At 37.8% G+C, this 20,038-nt stretch overlaps 1 protein-coding gene across 19 annotated transcripts in view; it reads right to left on the bottom strand.

Moving 5' to 3' along the window:
• Positions 1-20,038, bottom strand: part of SYNE1 (spectrin repeat containing nuclear envelope protein 1) — a 289,195-nt gene that overhangs the window by 10,712 nt on the left and 258,445 nt on the right. For 13 of the 19 annotated variants that reach the window (XM_071435338.1, XM_071435357.1, XM_071435347.1 and 10 more), the window contains 12 exons: positions 19,027-19,189; positions 15,183-15,370; positions 13,396-13,546; positions 10,024-10,206; positions 9,477-9,614; positions 8,531-8,722; positions 7,307-7,637; positions 6,409-6,477; positions 4,350-4,492; positions 3,361-3,487; positions 1,974-2,185; positions 303-503 (listed from right to left, as the gene is read on the bottom strand). In XM_071435338.1, the coding sequence (XP_071291439.1) occupies positions 303-503; positions 1,974-2,185; positions 3,361-3,487; positions 4,350-4,492; positions 6,409-6,477; positions 7,307-7,637; positions 8,531-8,722; positions 9,477-9,614; positions 10,024-10,206; positions 13,396-13,546; positions 15,183-15,370; positions 19,027-19,189 (2,098 nt within the window). The remainder of the gene's footprint in view (positions 1-302; positions 504-1,973; positions 2,186-3,360; positions 3,488-4,349; positions 4,493-6,408; positions 6,478-7,306; positions 7,638-8,530; positions 8,723-9,476; positions 9,615-10,023; positions 10,207-13,395; positions 13,547-15,182; positions 15,371-19,026; positions 19,190-20,038) is intronic. The other 6 variants (XM_071435390.1, XM_071435409.1, XM_071435494.1 and 3 more) reach the window with 2 other exon arrangements.

Below are 20,038 nucleotides of genomic sequence, written 5' to 3'. Positions count from 1 at the left end.
TTCCAGTCAAACTCAGGTTTTTAATTTATCTTCTGATACATTCTACTAGCTAAATAAAATAATTTCCAAGAAGTATACAACAGAATATGAGAATACTATTCCAGAGATGACAAATTTTGTAAATATTGGGCTGTAAATACATGTTTTAGGTAACACAGGTGTATCCTTGAGAAAAACATACACCAAAACTGTATGGCTTTCACGGGTAAGTTTCGTATGGATCATGAGCACAACAGCTAACTAAATGGTCTATATTTTCAGTATATGGGCTGCTGACAATTTGAAATAGGCACAGTACAGACCTGGCACTGTATTAATGCATCCTGCAACGAGCTGCGCCAGTCTTCGATCATGCTGCACACGTGCTCCCAGCGCACGTTCATCTGGGACAGGCGCTCCTGGAGCTTCTTGCTCTCCTCACTGTCAGACTGAGTGAACTCTGAGCTGCACAGATTGATGGACAAGATGATTGCTTTGCGGTTATCAATTGCCTTCTGCAGCTCCTTGATGGTAAGACATAGAGGAAGAAAGAAGGGAAATTGATAAATCATGACTTTCAGAAACATAAAGTAGAGAATGCACCACAAGACTGCAGTGCTTTGCTACCAGCAGCTGCAGAAAGGCACCATACTGTAACAGTCCCTTTACTCTGGATATGATGCTTTTGGGCTCACTTTGTGACTCTGCAAATGTTCACTCTTTAACATCTACTAAAACTTTACTGTGAGCATAAACAAGAGCAAGCCAATTAAACTTGTAAAATCTTAAAAGCCTGAAGTCAGAGTTGAATTTTAAAGATCTGGCTCATGTTTCAGATATTTTAAAGACAGAGTAGGTCCAAAAGAATTTAAACATGTAGCACAACTGTATTTTAGCTCACAATAAAACTTTTGCCCTCACTTTTCAGTTTTGCTGATAAACATGAAAACCAACATATTTTCAAGTGGAATCTGCTGTCATCAGTACTTTAAAATAAAAGCTTTTACTGAGAGAAACAAAAACATACAAAGAGTATAAAGAACTTAAATTTATAGAAGCACAACTTGTATAAAAACTCTGATTTGTTTACATTGGAAGCCACAAAAGAAACCCACCTCCACTGGTTTAGAGGGTACTAATGGGCTTTCAAAGAGACGGTGAGATAAGAACAGAATTCTTATGAAATGCCCCATTTTCCACCTACTTTACAGCATTTACTTAAAAGCACGATGTCACAGTAACCTCTGCAGTACTTATGGCAGCTATATTTGGATTAGAGTGAAGATGATCATTGACATGCTTCCCATGGATCACCGCCGGAAAAAGCCTTTACTATCTGTTCACCTCATCCCTGGCATGAGGCACAGTGCATTATGACATTGGGTCACATATTTTCGTGCCCATGCTTGTAAGAAACTAGTAACTGAATGCGAAGTTGTGGACCACCACATTTGCAGATCTTTATAGCTGTGAAATACACAAGAGAGATGGAAGTAGTGTTCAGATTTTGATGCTCCTGAGATGACAGAAGAAGAAAAGGAATGTTGCACAGTGGCATCAAATTTTTCCTATGTTGCACTGGTGACACAGGGTAGGTTACAACACCTTTGGACTCTTTCTCATTCCTCCACACAAAGTAGTAATGTCTCAGTGAGGCATTTCTTTTGAACCAGCTATTTTGTTACCAATTTGAGTAAAAGAGAAGTGATCTAACTTGGCACTTCTTAAAAATTTCATCAATTTGGGTGACATCAGGAGTTATCTGGACATTCTGGGATTACAGAATTGCTGCAGAACTACTATTCCAAAACTTCATTTGGATAGAGGTACATTTTCCTTCCAAAAGGTGATTCAGAAAATCACTTTCCCAGTTACTTTACCTGCAGCAGCCCACAGTGTGGAGAAAACCAGCTGCAATTATTGGCAACCTCTTCAACATACCTGTTGCACTCAGTTTTAGAAGGTAACTTATGGAACAGAGAAATAAAACTCACTTTCAGTTTTTTAATCCTGAGCTCAATAGTTTGTATGTCAGTGCTGAGATCAAGGCGGTGGAGCTTCTCCAGTTCCTCTTCAGTTTCTCCCAGCCAAGCCCAGATGCTATTAAGGTCGGAGTTGAACTGCTGCCATTGCTGAAGGTTCTGCTTCATCCTCAGCTCCTTGCTTAGAGCTTGAGCCTGGATTAATTCCCATCTTTCAATGACACCTGGAATTACAAACACCAAATTCAACAAAAGCCAGAAAAACTCACTAGCTTCACACACACACAATTGCATAAACCAAATACTGATCAGAGCAAAAAGATGCTCTGTAAAAAGCCTAAGCCTCAAACACTAAGAACTTTAAAAATGAAGTTAGATTGAAGAAAGTGATGTTGGAGGGAAAGAATGAAGAACCTGGATGATTCCAGTCAACAGGCAATTTTATTGCTTTCTAATGTCAGACTTCTATGAGCAGAATTAAGATGATACATGCAGGTCTCTAAAACAGGTTATGCTGGAAAAAAGACATTTTAAATTACCAGACAAGTGCAAACCAGACAAGAAATATTAATACATCTAACTAACCAGGTATTTATTATTTTCATTGGTAGTTGTGCCGATCACTGTTTAATGGTCACACCTCACTACATTTGCCTTAGCTACTGCTGATGCATTGGATAAACACTTGCACTAGAAAGAAATAAATAAGGGACTATTTCTTCTTGCTAGTTATCTTGAAATGTTATGGCAGAAGCTGTATCACTCCATCAACTTAAAATTTACAAATAAAAATCCGCAAAAAAATAAGAGAGACTATATGTCAAGCTAAGAATGAGGATGATGCAGCTAAGAATGAAGATGATGCCGCTAAGAATGAGGATGATGCCTTTATAGTCTCTGGGAATCCATGCTTTCACAATCCATGCTGCCTCTTTTTCTACAGCTGATGTTTAAAATTAGCCCGGTGATTACTTCTATCAGGTGAAAATAAGTTTCTTTACTCTAGGCAGGTAATCTGAGAGGTGAAAGTTAATATTAGAAGAAACAAATGCTGGCCAAGGTGTTTTGTACACCAATATAAGCAACCTTTTTCAAGAGAAATCTTAAAAAAAAACCCCATTGCATCCACAGGGACCTCCTGAAAGGCTTAGGGTTATGCTTCATGATATGAAGGGGTTCTTAAAACGGACTTGTATGCCTAAACTCTTCATACAGCATACACAAGGAATACTTACAATTCCTTACTATTCCTAACTAAAAATGTTAAACAGAACATGGTAACAGACAGTCATGTAAATATATATGCCAGTAAATAATACCAAGTGTTTATTCAGAAAAGCTTTGCATGTGTGCTGCTTTCCATAATTACTGCTCATCAAATGAACCACATGTTACTTACCAGCTGTTTGTGTTTCAGTACTATTCATGTTAATGAGACCTGAAAATTTTTCTTCTTCCTCCTTCAGTTTATATCCAAGCCTTCTTACTGAGTCTATGCTTCCACTGCATTCACCCAGCAGTTTCATCTGTGTTAACAAACAAAATATTCCTTTTCAATATGCACCGTACAGGACTAAATGTATGGACAGTGAGAATTACAATACAACTTCCAGAAATTTCCAACAGTAAGTATAAGTGTGAAGAAAAAGATCTATTATTCTAACAATCTGCGCTGATACTATAAAAAAAGTATATGCAGATAATAAAGGCCTAAAGCATAAGTTATACAGAAATAACTTAGCACCATTATGCCAAATTGTTCTAGATGTCTTAGGTGCCATCTTCTCTAATTTTAAGACACTATGGCAAAGACACTAGAAGATTGATAAAGAAAATTAACTTAAATGTGGAAATATTACTATGCATGCAGGCAGATAATTTTTACATTCTGTCCTTAATAAAATTATTTGAATGGCTTAGAGAGAAATTTATCTTTCAGAAAACCTCTCTGAAAAAGCTTTTTAATTAGGGATTCCATACATGTAACCCTGCTTATATGATGCATGCTTATAATTCATTAGCAAGATGAATACTGTGCCTGAAGCTATAAAACATGCTTTTAAAACCAGGGGAATTTCAAACAAGGATATCTTCGTTAGATGGATAAAAACATGTGTGAGAAAGTACTTCTAGACATCTGCAAAAATGTAATAGGAAAATAAATTCCTTAGAGTCATGTTCCTCTAATGTATTTCTTCCTCTAATGCTGTTGTAAACACGCTAATAGCATAAACACCAATAGCATGTGGTCAAGGGTAGTAAGCACACAAGTGAGCCTGAGAAGCAGTTACAGATCGCTGCTCTGCTGAAGCAGCTGCATTTCCCTCAATATCTGAGCTAAGCTAAGCTTGGGGTGCATATCTGACTGGGGCTCCAAAACACACGCACATATCCTTTGTAAGTGGAATCCAGTTCTGGTCCTGTAGGTGTCTTGCTACGGATGATGTTTTCTGTTTGCTGGATCTGGAAGCGACTGGTGTCCAAGGCCTTGTCCAGCTGTCGGATATGTGCTTCCAGGGCACCCGGTTCACCTGTACCAATACCAAAAAAGAGGGACTGTCACCCCAAATTTTCCAGATTTTTTTTTCCTTGCCCAGGCAGAATAGATATTAGGAATACTGTTTAGATTAGACAGTGAAGGAGAAAGGTGGCAGCAGCAGTATGAGTGGTACAATGTCAAAGCTAAGTGATAACTGGTTACATTAGAGAGCGTTAGCAAAAGATTATACCAATGAGCAAGCTTGCCATAAGAATACTATAGAAGAGTCCACAGTTTAAAGTAGGCTTGAAAATAATTCTAAAGTGGCTTTTCCCCTATATTGAATGCCTTGTCTTTTTTTAAAGAGAAAGTTCTCAGCAAAGCATACTCTAACCTCACTGATTTTGGGAAGCACCTTGCTCCCTTTCACAAGCACTGTCAAATTAACCCCCATAACCCAAATCCCCATTTTTATGATCTAAATCCATGTAAAAATTTGGTAGCTTCATTTCTCTTTGTATTATTTCTCCCCACTAAAAAGCAGTAGAATTTGCATCTGCATGAAAGGATCCTATTTGTATACAATTTTAGAGACTAAAAGTGGCCTCACAAATGCTAAGTGATACTGTTATAATCATATTGTCAAAATCCATAGATGACTGGACATCTTGGAGGCCTGCAGCAAGTAGTCCATGACTGCTTTGGGCAACCACGCTAAGGAGCAAAATGGATAGCATTTTTCCAATTATGTACTTGACAAAGATCATGCTTAACATATCTGCAAGATGGAATTATTCATTCAAGATATTGGGAATCAATATCAATGTTTTTGAAGAAGGACTAACTTGTAGTTTCCTTGTAGGGGTCAGCTGAATTCTGTGATATAAATTAGCTACAGACAATGCTAATGTGAAGCAGGTTGCAGCCTAGAGGACCCCATGAGATCCTTCTTATCCATATTCTATTACTATGCCTGATTTCCATCTGTTTACAAAGACAGTTTGAATTTATTCCTAAAGACACAATAAGAAACATGAATAGAGGAGAGCCTTCTGTCCACCGAATTACAAAAAACTGAGCCTCTTGGATGATTAATCTTTTTTCATATATAACACCATCTCACCCCAAATGGACAGGACAAAGTGCTCAATATTGTTTTTTGCTCATTACTTTAAAAAAATTTTCACGGGTCAGAAAACTAAACACATTTTTCCCATAAGTACTGCTATTACTCATACCCTTAATCAATAAAATTATTTCACTAATTTGGGGAGTAAATAGAAATGGATGGTGAACCTGAGGCTTGTGTCACAGACACTAAGATTTTAATTGTTTGCTTATAGCAATGAAGTCATTATTTAAGAGGAAAACTGTGAATCAAGAGAAAAAGTACTTGCAAATGCATCTCTTTCCTCCAAGAGAGTAATCAAAAAATGAGAAAGAAGGTTTAATCTTGTGCAATGTGAAAAGAAAATTTTCCAGTATATGAGACTGAGATACAGTACCTCAACTTGACATTTTGATCACATGAAACAACAACTAAACTAAAAGCTTATATCTGCATGATAATCCAAGATGTGGCTGTGTTAAAAAAAATAATACGCAAATCTGAAAAATTAGGTATTGTTCTATACCTTTTCCTTCTGCCTTAAGATGTAACTATGTATTAAAGTCCAGTTGATGGACACCAGAGAAAAAAGACCAATAAGATCAGGATCAGTTTAGTTAGCCAAGGTCGAAGGGCTAAGACTTCAGACATCATTGTTTCATCCATGCCCCCAATGGTACCTTTAAGCAAAGTAATAAAGCAGGAGGATACTTCTAAGTTAATATGTCAATGCTGCCATGTAAGAAATATTTATCTTGTAAGTTGTGAAAAGATAGCAGATGCTAGGAGAAGAGAAAGAAGTTACACTTGTGCACCATGGTATTTGCATCTGGCTATGCTTAGTCTTTTATGATGCCTACCAGAGATGTTTTTGAGGGCGTTTTCTGTGAGTGCTACATAGGCCTCAAGAGTTTCAGGGATCTCTACATCTGAAAAAATAAAAGCACACTCTGAATTGATGGCTCCTTACAGCAGGAGTCCTTTTCATGGGATGGATTAATTAAATTGTTCCAATAGCAAACATTCTCTCTAGAGAAGGAAAAAGATGAAGACTGAAACACAGGGAGGCTGCTATAAAATCTCTTAAGAGCCAGGCAAACCTGACTATTCCCAGAGCAACGACCTGGAAAGCAAAAGACAGCCACAAGATCAGAGTAAAATACACTGGTATGTCTTATCCCACAGCTAGCTCCATTTGGGCACTCTCACTTGTAAAGATTTATTACACAAAGCACAAACACTTAGAAAAGATTTCTAACTTCACTGCAGAACAAGACCCAAGATCCCACCTCAGACTAAACACTCATTTGCTAGAGTCTTGCCTGTATCAGGGCAGAGTTAGGATTTACTTAAACACTTGATGATTTTCTCTGTGGGTCTCTTCCACAGCATTTCTTCATTAGTTTGTTCTGTACTTTTTGCCATATCCAGTATAGCTTCTTCTAGTCAGAATAACTTAGGAGGCAGAGCTGTTACAGATGACATATCCCATCTGGCAGGCCTCACGCATAGATACACAGCCAATTCCCTGCCATATCATGCGTGCCTCTGCCATTTTCCAAGGCTGTCGTCATCCAGGAATCTCCATCACTGTCTCTAAGGCCAGAGGGCCACTGAGATCACTTAGGAAACGCTATTTAAAGTCATCAGGGGCTATTTAAAGTACTTTTCCATGAGAATCCTGGCCACACAATCACACATATAACATTTGCCTTTCTCTTACTTGTAGAAAACAGAGCACTCAGTCTGCCACCATACCTGCTATGCCAGCTGCTCCTCTCAGGTAGAAGTCTTTTTCTTGTTCTCCGTCTTCTTCTGAGTGTAGCGCCCGTGAAACGGCTGTCTCCAGGTCCCTGCTGAGATCGTAGTCATGATCCCACTCCAGGGGGATGGAGTCCACGCTCGCAGGGGTATCTCGCCCCGATCGCTCGCTCCTCAGTGGCTGGGAAAGAGGCAGCGAAAGGTTGGAAGAGGGGTGCGGGGAGAGAACGCTGTCCGCAGATTTGTCATGCCAGCGTATGTCAGAGAGATCTGCTGATTCATCCAGATCCACCTCTCTGTCTGAGAGGTCGTGCTCGTCATCTGTTAGCTAGAAGCATAATGCAAACAGAAGCGATCAATGGAACGTGCAGAGGCACCGCATGGTCAGCCTGGGTCAGTGAAATAAAGCAGCATTAGGTGACAGGCACACTGGTGGGGTTTGCATTTTGCACATTTCCTTTGGCAGCTTCCCTTCATTATTTTTAAGGTGTACTAAAAATCCAAAATAACAAAGAAGATCACAATGCCAGCTCATTTTAATTACTTGAGGCACATAAAGTCTCACATAAGGCAAATATCTCCAGACTTTTACTGATATTACTTCAATGCAAATATTAGCTTAGAAAAATGTCTGGAATCAATTAATAGAAAACATAAGTGATCTTTATCATGAGTATTACTCTTACTGTGTTATTTCATATTTTCAACCCCCTGTATTTTGTTCTTTTCATTCAGCAGGACTTGAGCTATCAAAAATTGTTTTCCTTTCACTTTCTCCTTTTGTTTTCCTTTTCCACTTTTGAGCTTGTGTTCAATTCTGGAGATAAATTTCTGTCTCTTCTGATGAGAAAAATCATTTTATCATTGTGGTTTTTTTTAAAAACAGCTCACTAAGTTGCCAGTCAAACTATGTGACAGTGCAGGGAGATGTTCTTATGATTAGTACCACAGCGCTACTCCCATGAATAAAGTTTTATAAATCTCCAATTTGCATGCATTTCCAGGATGATTTACAGAAATTCCTGATCTTGTCAGCTTGCTCTCTGAACAGGACACAAATAGCATGTAATGGAAAGGCGGCAGATGGTCAGGGTTGCAACAAAATTTAACCACAGGACATTTGGAAAGTTCCTTAGGTTTCATTTCAACATCTTTCCTCATTTTCACATTTGTAAATTTGCAATGGACCAAACAAGTAAAAACATATGTAAATATACACACAGGAAGGCGGATAAGCTTCTTGTGATAGCGCTCCACACGCCCGAAGACCTCTTGGCAGTAGCGACGCAGCTCATCTAGCTCTTCTTCAATCACAGCTGCATCCAGGGGCTCACTTTTCTCAATGAGTTGCTCACCTTGCACAATTATCTGCTCAATTTTGTTGTTGTTCAGGGAAATTTCTTGCTGGAAAGCCTGTGTAAAAGAAAAGCCCATGCTTTATCAACAACAACATGACAACAATGTGGGTAATTAAAAATCCAAGTATTAGGTGTTTTATAGAAAGAACGGTGTGGGTAACAAACAGGGATTGTGCCAAATACTCTTATCATGAACAACAATGAGCAAATAAATTAAATTTAGTGTTCCACAGTCTTTCAAGCCAAAACCAGTGATACTTCATGGTTTACCACCTCATTCCTTACTTGTTGAATTTGGAAAGAAATCTCGTCTCTAAACAAGCCATACAAATGATCAAATGTCTAGAATGAACAGAGATGCTAAATCTAGCACAGTGGAATTTTGGATAATGTGACATTTGGTATTGCTCTCTCCAGAGAAGGAGTTTTCTGATGCATAAATGCTTGAGAAATGTAGTAATTATTAGATATTAGCAATAATGAAGACCTTACATAAATATTTTTTATTAATATTTCCTATTTTGATGCAGGAAAGTACACTATCACCCCTGGTTTTTCTTTTTACATTTTTCATAGATCAAAGATTTTCTATTTTGACAGAGAAGTACATATTGGAATTTGACATAATTCATGACTTTTGAGGTTGAAGTCTTGGCCTGCAAGTAAAGGAATCATGTCAGGCTGCATTTCTGCATAATGTTTCTTAAAATTCTTTTCTCACCATCATGTTTTTTTTCTCCTCCCTTCTTTCATTCCTCCTTCTGTAACTATCCATTCTTTACATTTTTCATGTATCTATCATTCTTTACCTTAAGTTGCTTTATCTTTGCTTGGACATCACACTCTGAGAAATGCTCAATGTTGGTGAGCTGCAGGTCCATCTCTGTCAGCCATACCAGGATGCTGTCACGTGCTGTTTCAAACTCCTCCCGCTGGCCAATAAAATGCTGGAGAGTGGAAAATTGAGTGGCATGAAATGACCAGAAACATGAAAACCCTCAGCAATACTAGGAAAACTACTTTCATCCCCATCAAACCCAATTTAAACTCAGTACACCTTCTTTGTTAATTTCTTACATGCTTTCTGAGGTTCCTTTTTAAGTAACACCATCTAGAGCTGCAATTAGCTGACCTAAGAAAGTTATCTTCTGTGAGGAAGGTGGTGTTTGATGTCACCAAGCATTTGCCTACAGTCTATTTGTTTACTTTGGACTAAGTGAACTGATGAGCTTCCTTCCTCTCCCAAAGGTAGAAGTCCCCTCAAAAACACTGTGCAAATTCATTAAACTGAAAGCTGCTGAAGTACCCTTGATTCACAACTAGAGTAGTGAAACTGAAGTCTTAAAAATGGAATACTTTTAGCCTGCGTAGGATGGAGGTAACTCTCTTTTGTAGATTGTCCCATCTCTGGTTCCCCTCATGAACCATCTGCTTGAGGCTGCCGTCAGAGTCAGTGCGGTTCTCCCGTGCCAGGCGCCGATACTGCTTATTGATCAGCTCCAGCTGAGTCAGGCTTTCATGCACCTGTCTCTGGAATGCCTAAAGCAGTATGAACAAAAGACACCTTCAGAATTTTAATTACTGAAATCAGGATACATATACAGATCTCTTGCCTTATTTTGACCCTTCTTCTGCACTCTGACTTATGTAAGCCAATAAATTCCACTAGTTGGAGACATCTCCTGTGGGCTACCCTATAGAGATGCTGCCTTCTGATTAAAAAAAGCAAAACCAAAAAAAACAAAAATCCCCAAAAAGTTCATAAAACTTAGGTGATTCACTGAATGAGAAATTGCAACATGAATATCCATTAAAAAGGCAAAATCAGTGTAAGAAAACCAGCTCCTCCTTCTGTGAAATTATATGCTTCAGTATTTGAGAACAGAAGTACAAACAATGAACATGAAACTCTTAAAAAAAAAAGGAACAGAAATCCAAGATTCCTGTGGATTCATTGGATTTCTTTTCACATATTGAATTTGCTGAAATGCAAACATTGAAGAGATTTGAGCAATTGTTTATTCTGAAACATGGTACTAAATGAGACATTTTTTATATTTAGTGTACTGGTGTGCAAGTAAGTTGTCTTATAATATTCACAGAAAAGAAAATGTCACACATATCCATGCCAACTTATGTCTGGGCAAATGTTTGCAGCACTTTTGGTGCTTACTCTGCTGTTACAAGAGCCACAGACATGCAGCTGAGGTGCACAGGTGACTTAGCCCATGGCTTTTATGTGGTGACTAGTAATCATGAAGCTTGGAGGAAGCACCTTGTAAAGAAATTACTGAATTAATAATACTGTTACTTCTACTACTATTACCACCACCACCACCACCACCAGAATATTTTTTCAAAAATTCTACTTGTTTTTACCTTGTCACATCACCAAAATAGAAAAGCAACCAAAGGAAGACCTAAAAACCTAGATTACACCAGCTCTCTTTTGAATACAAGTAGGGTTTGGATCCCACTGTAGTTCTACAAACTTGCTGTCTGATATTCCTCACAATGCAATAAAACAGTCAATCTCTTCCAAAATGAGACACCTCCCTTAATAAGGACAATAGAACTGGGATATGTTATATACTTCTGTAGAGAAATTTTAATTAAAACCCTGAGTTTTCTATGTAAAAAGATATACACTTCATATTGCACCATTCAAAGCTATAATGAGATAAGCAAATTTCTGCTATAATACCAGACAACAAAGTAAACAAACTGGTTGGAAAAAAGATCAGATTGTGCAGAGTCCTCTCAATGTAATTATTCTCGGCACTGAATGGCCATCAAATTGGGTACAGAACAACCAAAAAGGAGCAAATGCACTTGCAGTTAGGGTGAGATAATCAGTAGAACTAAATTAATTTAAAATTGCACAAGTATTCCTCTATTAGAGGCACAATTCTGACTGTATTTACTAGGATAATGAAATCTAAAAGTGTGCAGTTGCTGTTTCACCTGTCACCAAGTCTTCTCCAGCAAAAGAACAGCTGTTTATTTGCCTTCCATTTTTTCATCTCATCTACACAAGAATTCATCTGTTGCATTCCTTCCTGTTACCTCTTTCCAAATTCTCCATAAACTACTGGAGAGAAAGGAGTTTGGTTTTGTACAGTGAAGTCAGTGAGAGCTATCTTTGACCTTTGTGCTCAAGAATTGAAAGGTTCCTATATGGTCTGATGAGTTCTTTTTGTTATGTGTTGCTTTTTTATTTAAAGTGCAGATATGGAGAAGAAAATAAAATTTGAAAAATGCCTAGTTAAAGCAGAAACCTGCTTCTGTTAGTATTTTTAAGTGGCTGACTTCATACTGAATTCACAGTAAAGCTGCTGAATGCCACTGGATTTGAAAACCATGTTCTCTTCCTGCTATTTGGTAGGCAAAGAAATCAAGTGCTCAGGAGAAAAAAAAAAGAAAAAAAAAGAAGGAGAAAAGAGAAAGAACCAAACTAAAGAACCAAAAGGAGGCTTTTGGAGAGGCTACACTGTTCTCTTTTCATCTTGTTCCTGCTGACACTCTACAGACAGTAAAAAATGCACAAGTCTGCTGCAGAGGAAAGGTCGCCATAACAGCTGAGGTGCAGTAAAACAGACTTTGGACAAAGTCAATTCAGCTGTAAAAATCAAAGAGTCAATTTACTTATGGTACAGCTTCTCATACAGAGACTTACTAAATAAGAGATTTAAATCCTGATCACCACATAGAGGGACAATGGGAAAGAGCTCTGAGGCAGAGTCTTTGGGTCCAGGAAGCAAACATTTCTATACTATGGCAATCTACCTGGCCATAATGAAGCCTGTCTGAAACCAAAACCTGGCCAGTACATTCATAAATGTGAATGGCAATTACAGAACACAGTACTTCACAGTTTATGTTTTTGATTTAACTGTTAAACCAAAACCTATCAACAGCGTTTGGACATTGTTTAAAATTTGCATTTCTTCTTCAAAGCAAATACTTTACAGTGTCTGATTGTTTACAGAATTGCCTAAATAATTTGTTCTCTTTCTTCTCTCCCATCTTGACACAGTCTTTGCAAATATGAATCCAAGCAAAACATTTTCCTCTGTGACTCACCAGGTGATGTATGTGTGTGCTTTACACACAGGTTTACAGTCCCTTGCAACTGTGAGACAAGCCCTCACATTGCAGTGGACACAACAGAGTCATGTAACAAGCTCCTAAGCACAGACCAAAGGGACAGCTTCTCAGTTTTGAAGCATCCTGAGATTTTTTAAATCACAGGGGACACTATGTGGACATATAGCAATATTTGCATGAACATGAATTTCAATTAAAAGGATCCAAAGGAGGGATATTCTGCATCATAGGAGAGACTTCAGAGAGCTGTCTTCAGAGACTTACGGAAATTAGAGGAGGGATAAAATCAAAGCAAAAGCAAGAACATGCAGCATGCATTTGAAGAGGCACTTGGTGAAGGGAGATTTAGGAAGGCTCTGGAACTCTGGGCATACTAAAAAGTTGCAGAAATTAAAAAGGTGAGGAATTTGGCTTTTGTGAACAAACAGTGGAAGTACCTCCAGTTGCCACTTTCCACTGTCTTTTTATCTTAGGAACCTGCTACTGAGAACAGCTACAAAATCATCAACTCCACTTTATTAATACAGCATCTCTGCTGTAACTTGGTTATGGGAAGGAAGAACACCAGCTGGCTGCTGCAATGTGATCAGTAGGTATTGAATTTCAACCACTATAAATCACCTCAAATTTCTTCAGTTCTTCCTTAGCAACAGTGTAAAGCACACCAGAGGAGCTTGGGAAAGCAGCTGTTCTCTCAGAGGTTTTTAGCCACTCTTCAAATCTAGAGTAGTCATCCAAAAATTTTTGCCATAGCCGCCAGGTCTCTTCAATTCTGCAACAGATAACAGAAAATTAGAGAATGCTTGAACTGATGGCCAGTTGACCTACAGAACTTTAACTTGTTATCTGCAACAGCAAACTAGCACTGCACCAGACAAAAACTGACTAACAATCTAACTCAGCCAGCCAGACTGATAAACAGACCACAGGGAAGGCTGGCTCATTCCAGACTGAGCTAGAATAAGATGAAGGCATTTTTCTTTTAATGCATCTAATTTTGGAATCAGTATTAAAAAAAGTTTTAAGTTTGTAATAGGAGTTCTAAAAAGCTGAGCACACACTAAATAACTTCTGAAATGCAGTGCCAGTGACATAAGTAAAGCTGCTCATTAATACAAATAACTGTTTCTAGTACAATAAAGATCCTAAATACTGATAGCTCAGTTAATGTACCAGTACAAATCCACCAAAGCATAATGTGTACATTCTAAGAAAATAAAATAGTTCCATGCATAGTTCCACATTAACTTAAAATAGTTCTGAATTGATGTGTTGGATACAAAGTTATGAAAGCCCATGTATGTTCATGACAGACTATGTAAAAGATACAACCTGTATATGTAGTTCTAAGTACATCTTATAACATAGAACTTACAGATATATGCAATTGCTATTCAAGAATTTCCATGGCAATAGCATAAAATTACGTAAAGATATTACTCTATGGATATAGATCCAAACCTAAAAGCAATACATCTTTTGCAAAAAATAAACAAGAAACTTAACTAAATACATTAAGAATATCCCACAAAATGAAAGATCATAAAATGTTCAATTCAGCATTTAGAATTCTTCCTAGAGTTTTTTATATGACTGTATAAACATGACAGAAATAAGTTTCATAACTTTAAAACTTAAAGAAATTATCTTAAATACAGGAGCTAAAATCTGTAAACATGTCTCATTACTAAGTCAGCACATAGTGCATAGCATTGACTCAATCATTATTGATGTTAAAATCACCACACTATCCTGTGTGAGAATAGAAAACAATGAATCTTCTGGATCTGATGGTCTAAGCATGTGCAGTTACCCAGACTACACTCAAAAATCCTGGGTGCTGTGGCCCTCATTTGCTCAGCACAGCTAAGGTGGACAGGTGAAGAAATTCCATGTAAGTTCTCAGTCCTAAAATTCTTCCAAATGAACAAACTAAGCCATAAGAGAAACTGCTGAGGAACACCAACTACACATAAATCCTAATACCTGGAATAACATTTCACCCATCCAATAACTATTTTCCCATCAATCTCTGTAGTTCTTGAGTAAATTTAAGTGTTATAACCTCCCTTTTACGTAATTTTTTCCAAGTCTCTTGGAGTCATTGCTATCATATGAACTTTCTCTAGTTTCTCTGTTATCATATCTACGAAGCATGGGAAATGATAAATAATTCTACTGAAGGACTTGTGAGTGAAATTTGATGATTGTTACCTGTACTTTGCATAAAGGCATGTGCAACTCAAAATTTCATTTTTTTCGTAGAGGCATGGCAGGTATTGGCTTCTACTCAGTGAATGATCTTTTTCTGAACCTTACACTCTTTTATTCAGTACTTCACCCATATAATATACATCACATCCTGTATTTCAGAAGGAAATACTAATCTGTAGGTGTTTTAGACTTACTTAAGTCGCCTTTCCATTGACATTGCACAAATATTTCTCCACCTTCTGTCCAGATTGCGAGTAGCCTGCTGGATGGAGTCACACTCTGCTTCTGTGGCACAAGCATCACAGTCATGAAGAAGTACTTCACACAGATTGAGAACAGATGCCACGCCAGTGCTGTGTTTCTCTATGTCCCTCTGGAGTTCCTGCAGGTGAAGAGATTAGTTCTTAAGAGAAATTGCTAAACATGCATCCATGCAAATGTATTTATCTTTCACTCATTTAAAAAGAGAAAAAAGCTTGCAAACAGAGGAAAAACATCCAGTAATACCAATTAAGAGAGTGCATCTACGCAAGTGGTGATGCAATGGTCAATGAAGCCAGGAGAACCTGGCAGCATGCACAGCTCTCCCAGGGACTACCAACACCAAACCATCAACTGGGACAAACTGCCAGAGCTCTGCATGCTCAGCTGAGCATCTTTCACACACATTTAATCAACATCACCAATAAATGGTAGAATTATTCTCAGCCCTTTCCCATTATCACAGAGAATGTAAAGCAGAAGTTAGTAAGAGAATTGTGACAAGGAAGTACATTCTAATGTACTGCATGGGTTTGGCAGAGGGACCCTTCATGAACATGCTGCTCCCAACATGAAATAGCTCCAAAGTGGCACGTTTGACATGGAAATTGGCAGCAGCATGTGTTGAACAGTGTTATGTGTTAGAGATTTTTCTTCCTTCAAGTTTCCAGTTCTATAGTATTTTAATTGGAAATGGAAAATGAAAATTTCAGACACCTAAAGAAAATGCACTCACACTGTCTTAGCACTTATTATATATGATCAGTATTATTCTTCCTGACGGTTTCTTGGTTCAATGGTTTGTTCTACACTGGTGATAATGTTTCCTCTAGAACTAATATTTCACCTTAGTTTTGATCTCCAGATTCAAGTTAAGACTAACCACAGAAGTAACTGGCTGTTGCTGTTGGATCAGTGCTATGAAAAGAAACTCTGTTTGAATTTTGTCTACATTTGTAATATATGATCAGAATATTAGATGGAAAAATCAGTATGGACAGTAACAAAGCCAAGACAACCTAATTCCAATTAACTGCATGAAAAAGTGCTATATTGCATCTAGAACACTAGGTTAAATTCTGATTCAGGTGAAGAAAGGAACCAACAGGACAATTAGAGATGTGGATGTTTACGTAGGAGAATGTGGCAGCTTGAGGATGATTAGGGATAAACTGCTCTATAATTTTGCAATTGAAGTAAACTGGCATGCAAAGGGAAATACTGTGTCAATACATTGTGTCTACATATATTTAATGTCTAACTAGAGGAACTTTCCTTACAGCTAGCAACATGACCTGAAAATGTCTTTCAGCAGGAAATGAGATCTAAATGTCTAATTAAAAAAACAGGAAATTTGAAATAGAGCAAGGTCGATCTATACAAACCATTTTTTTTGGTTGCTTGTAATAACTGGGCTTTCACTTAATGAAGTACTCTAGCTCATCTTCTCAACTAGAAAGTTATTTCGTAAACATCTACTTGACAACATCGAGTGGAAAATCACAATCTTTTATTCCTCAGCAATGGCCCTCTCACTTCACTTGCCTGAAAAATACTTTCATTGTGATGTCAAAATGCTTATTTTTCTTTCTATCTGCCCTGAACTAATATAGAAGGGTGGATTCTATAATCAGATGGCACCCTTTATGAAACACACACTCCAGACAGCTATGAGACTTGAGGTTAAGTAAGTTCAGGTAACATGATCTCCTTTCTAATGTTTTGGTGTAAAGCAGTAGTGAGAACTATGGGTCCTAAGCATTCCTAAGAATTACACTTTTTTAATTCACCTACAGAACATTTCCACAAGCAATGTCTAGACTATTTCTTCTCCATAGTCAAATATTTATTTCCCAGATTTTAAAATATATTATGTTTATTAGAGAACATTAAGCCTTTCGGTTAGTTCACAAAGGAGTGTCACTTTTATGCACTGCTGTCACCCATATACAACCTCCTCTTTATTTTATTTGCCCAGAAGCAAACATCATTTTTTTTCATATTTCAAGAGGTAGGAGATTGAGAAAATAAACAAACAAGTAATTCTTTAAATGAAGTTCATTACCCCAGAAAAATACTGCATTGAAGTTACCCTACCTTCCCCCAGGATATCCAGATTCAACTGCATTTTTAATTTCACTAGAGACCAAATCTGCAAAGCTGATGCTTGGTTGAAGTAGATGCTGAGAAGTAGATAATGGAGTTTCATAAATGGAATTTGTCCCTCCTGTTTCACAACATAACATCTCTGACCTAATTTTGTATATGAACAACTGGGAAGATAACATGATCTCAGTGGAAGATCAAACATGGAAAAGAACACAAAGTCACTAACAGAAGAGACAGGGAACAAAGTATTTGAGAAGGTAGCCTTCTGAGGTGTAGTGGATAGTGATACAGCCTCCAACTAATAAAAATACTGGTTGCCATGCATTGAAAGTGGGTGGGGTTTTAAAACTATTATTATTATAACCATGTCTTGTATTGTTAGATTATCAAATCATCACCATGTTTCCAAATACAGCATCCTCCCATGGTAAGATTCACCTCTATTTCTCCCCTTTAGAATTCAAATTAAACCACTCTCACTTCTACAGAATATCACTGCATGCTGTCACCACAAGGAAACAGTGGAAGGCAGAGATATACCAGTCTCTGTGCCCAAAATAAATCCCCCAAGAAGTGGTTGTAACAAACGATGGGATGTTTGCATAGGGATTCAAGTAAATAATCTCAACTGTCTACTTTATTGGTAGCAATGTTTAGCCCTTCCCAGCACTTTATTGTCTTAGAAACACCATTCATTACTGATGCTTCTGTGTTATAAATTATTATCCTTAAGTAAATTCCATATAAAATATTAATAAGTATTTTTGAATAGAGCAGTAGCAAAACAGTTGAGGAGCTGGCAAAATCTCTGAGGGAGTTCTTGGCTCTCAGTTCTATGCTCAGCTTAAAGGAGCAAAATGCCCATTTGTACTCTTCATAAAATATCCACAAAATATCCTATCTTTCCTCTTCCCACACAATTTTTTCTTCTCTTTCTCCTCCAGGAGAACATCTAACTCCTCTCCAGTGGGAAACAGAAAGCTATTTTTTCCAATAAATAACCAACAGGAACACAAAGGACAGCAGTTTTCTCCAGCAATGTGCTTCTTATGTAAAACTACACTGGGCAGTGAAGTATAACAGGAAGGAGAACGTATAGTAAATTATCTTAGAAGTAACATTACTTTCAATGCCAAAAACTGGCTGAATTCACATATTTTTACATATTTTAATCTAGCACTGCATAAAGGCTTTGTGTAGTATAAACCAACCAATTTTAACTTCACATGTATAGCTCATGCATCTTTGCGTGCAAAGTGACTCTCAAACAAGCTGCAAAATAAAACTGAGTTAGAAAGGTTGCTCAAAATAGTCATTTTCAAGCATTTGCAAAATTTGCAAGGTCTAATAGGTGTCAGTTTTGCCTCTGGGAACAGACAATTCAAACAAACAAAAACCACAAGCCCCAAAGGAAAACAATTGCAATAACTCGTTCAGGTTACATCTCTTGGTGCCTTACCTTTCTTGGCAATGTCAATCAGCTCCTGGTGGATTCGATGTCAAGGCCAGCAGAAGGCTCTATAAGTGACACAGTAAGTACCACTTGCCTTGATATTTAAGCATTTTGCCTGATGCCCTCTCAACTGACCTGGGTATGGGCAGCCCAGGGACACTCTACTTTGGCTCTCCCCATGTCACTGTTCACCTGGTAAGTGTGTTGTATTTTACCTGCTGCTCATTTAGCTTCCTTTGTATCTCCTCAGAGTCACAAGTTTCATAGACGATAGGTTTGGACAGCTCTGACTCAATGTGGGCAAGCCAAGATCTCAGACTACTCATGTTTTTATCCAGCTGCTGCACTGCAACAAGGGTTTCCTTCAACTTCTTTACCCTGTAAAGAAAAAGAAATGGCAGTGTTAAGTACACCTTGAAGGAAAATTTTCACAGCATGTGTTTCAGGAAGTTTTCAGAGAAACTTCACTTAGATGGTGAGTTCTTCTGTAATGTCTTCCTTTATTATGTAGCAGAAGTATATTACATGTGCATTGAGTCCTGCATTCATAGCTGCTGGTTGAGTGCTTATGAATGCCACAAAACATTTTCAAAGCTTCTGCACCTTTAACAGTTGACCCCCCAAAACCATCTTAGTAATTTAGATGGTTGTGTATTTGACCAAGAGATGACAACTGCTCTTCTTGGACCACAAATAACTTATCCATGTACTGGTGGGAGAGTGCACTGAGTGAACAGGCCTTTTTCACAGCCATGAAAACACTGAACTAAGTAACACAGAAGATTTGGGTTGGAAGAGATCTATAAAAGTCCTCTAGTCTACCTGCTCTGCAATGAGCAAGGACATCATCAACTAGATCAGGTTGTTCAGAGCCCCATCCAGCCTGACCTTTAACATTCCTAGCAAGGGGGCACCATCTGGGCAACCTCTGTGATCAACCTGTTCCAGGGTAAAGATTTGCCCTTGAATAAATAAGTTTCAGAGCAAGAAGTTCAGCTCAGAACTTGGGGAGAATTCTTGAATTCCAAGGGCTGCTTTAAGTTGGTGTTATTGGATTATTTCAGGTTTAAACAGATGAAATTGGAATGGAACTTCATAGTGATTTCTAACTAGTATTTTTCTTGGAATCCTGACCCTGGAAGACCAACGAGCAGAAAAAACGAAATAGATTTCTGTTTGTTTGTGATTTTTTTTTTTTTAAATCAAGAGCGCATTAAGCTTAGTGAT

The sequence above is a fragment of the Agelaius tricolor genome, unplaced genomic scaffold (assembly GCF_023055355.1).
Source record: "Agelaius tricolor isolate 1412-34295 unplaced genomic scaffold, bAgeTri1.0.p SCAF_1, whole genome shotgun sequence".
Lineage (NCBI taxonomy): Eukaryota > Metazoa > Chordata > Aves > Passeriformes > Icteridae > Agelaius > Agelaius tricolor.
This window is presented reverse-complemented; position numbering and strand designations above follow the sequence as displayed.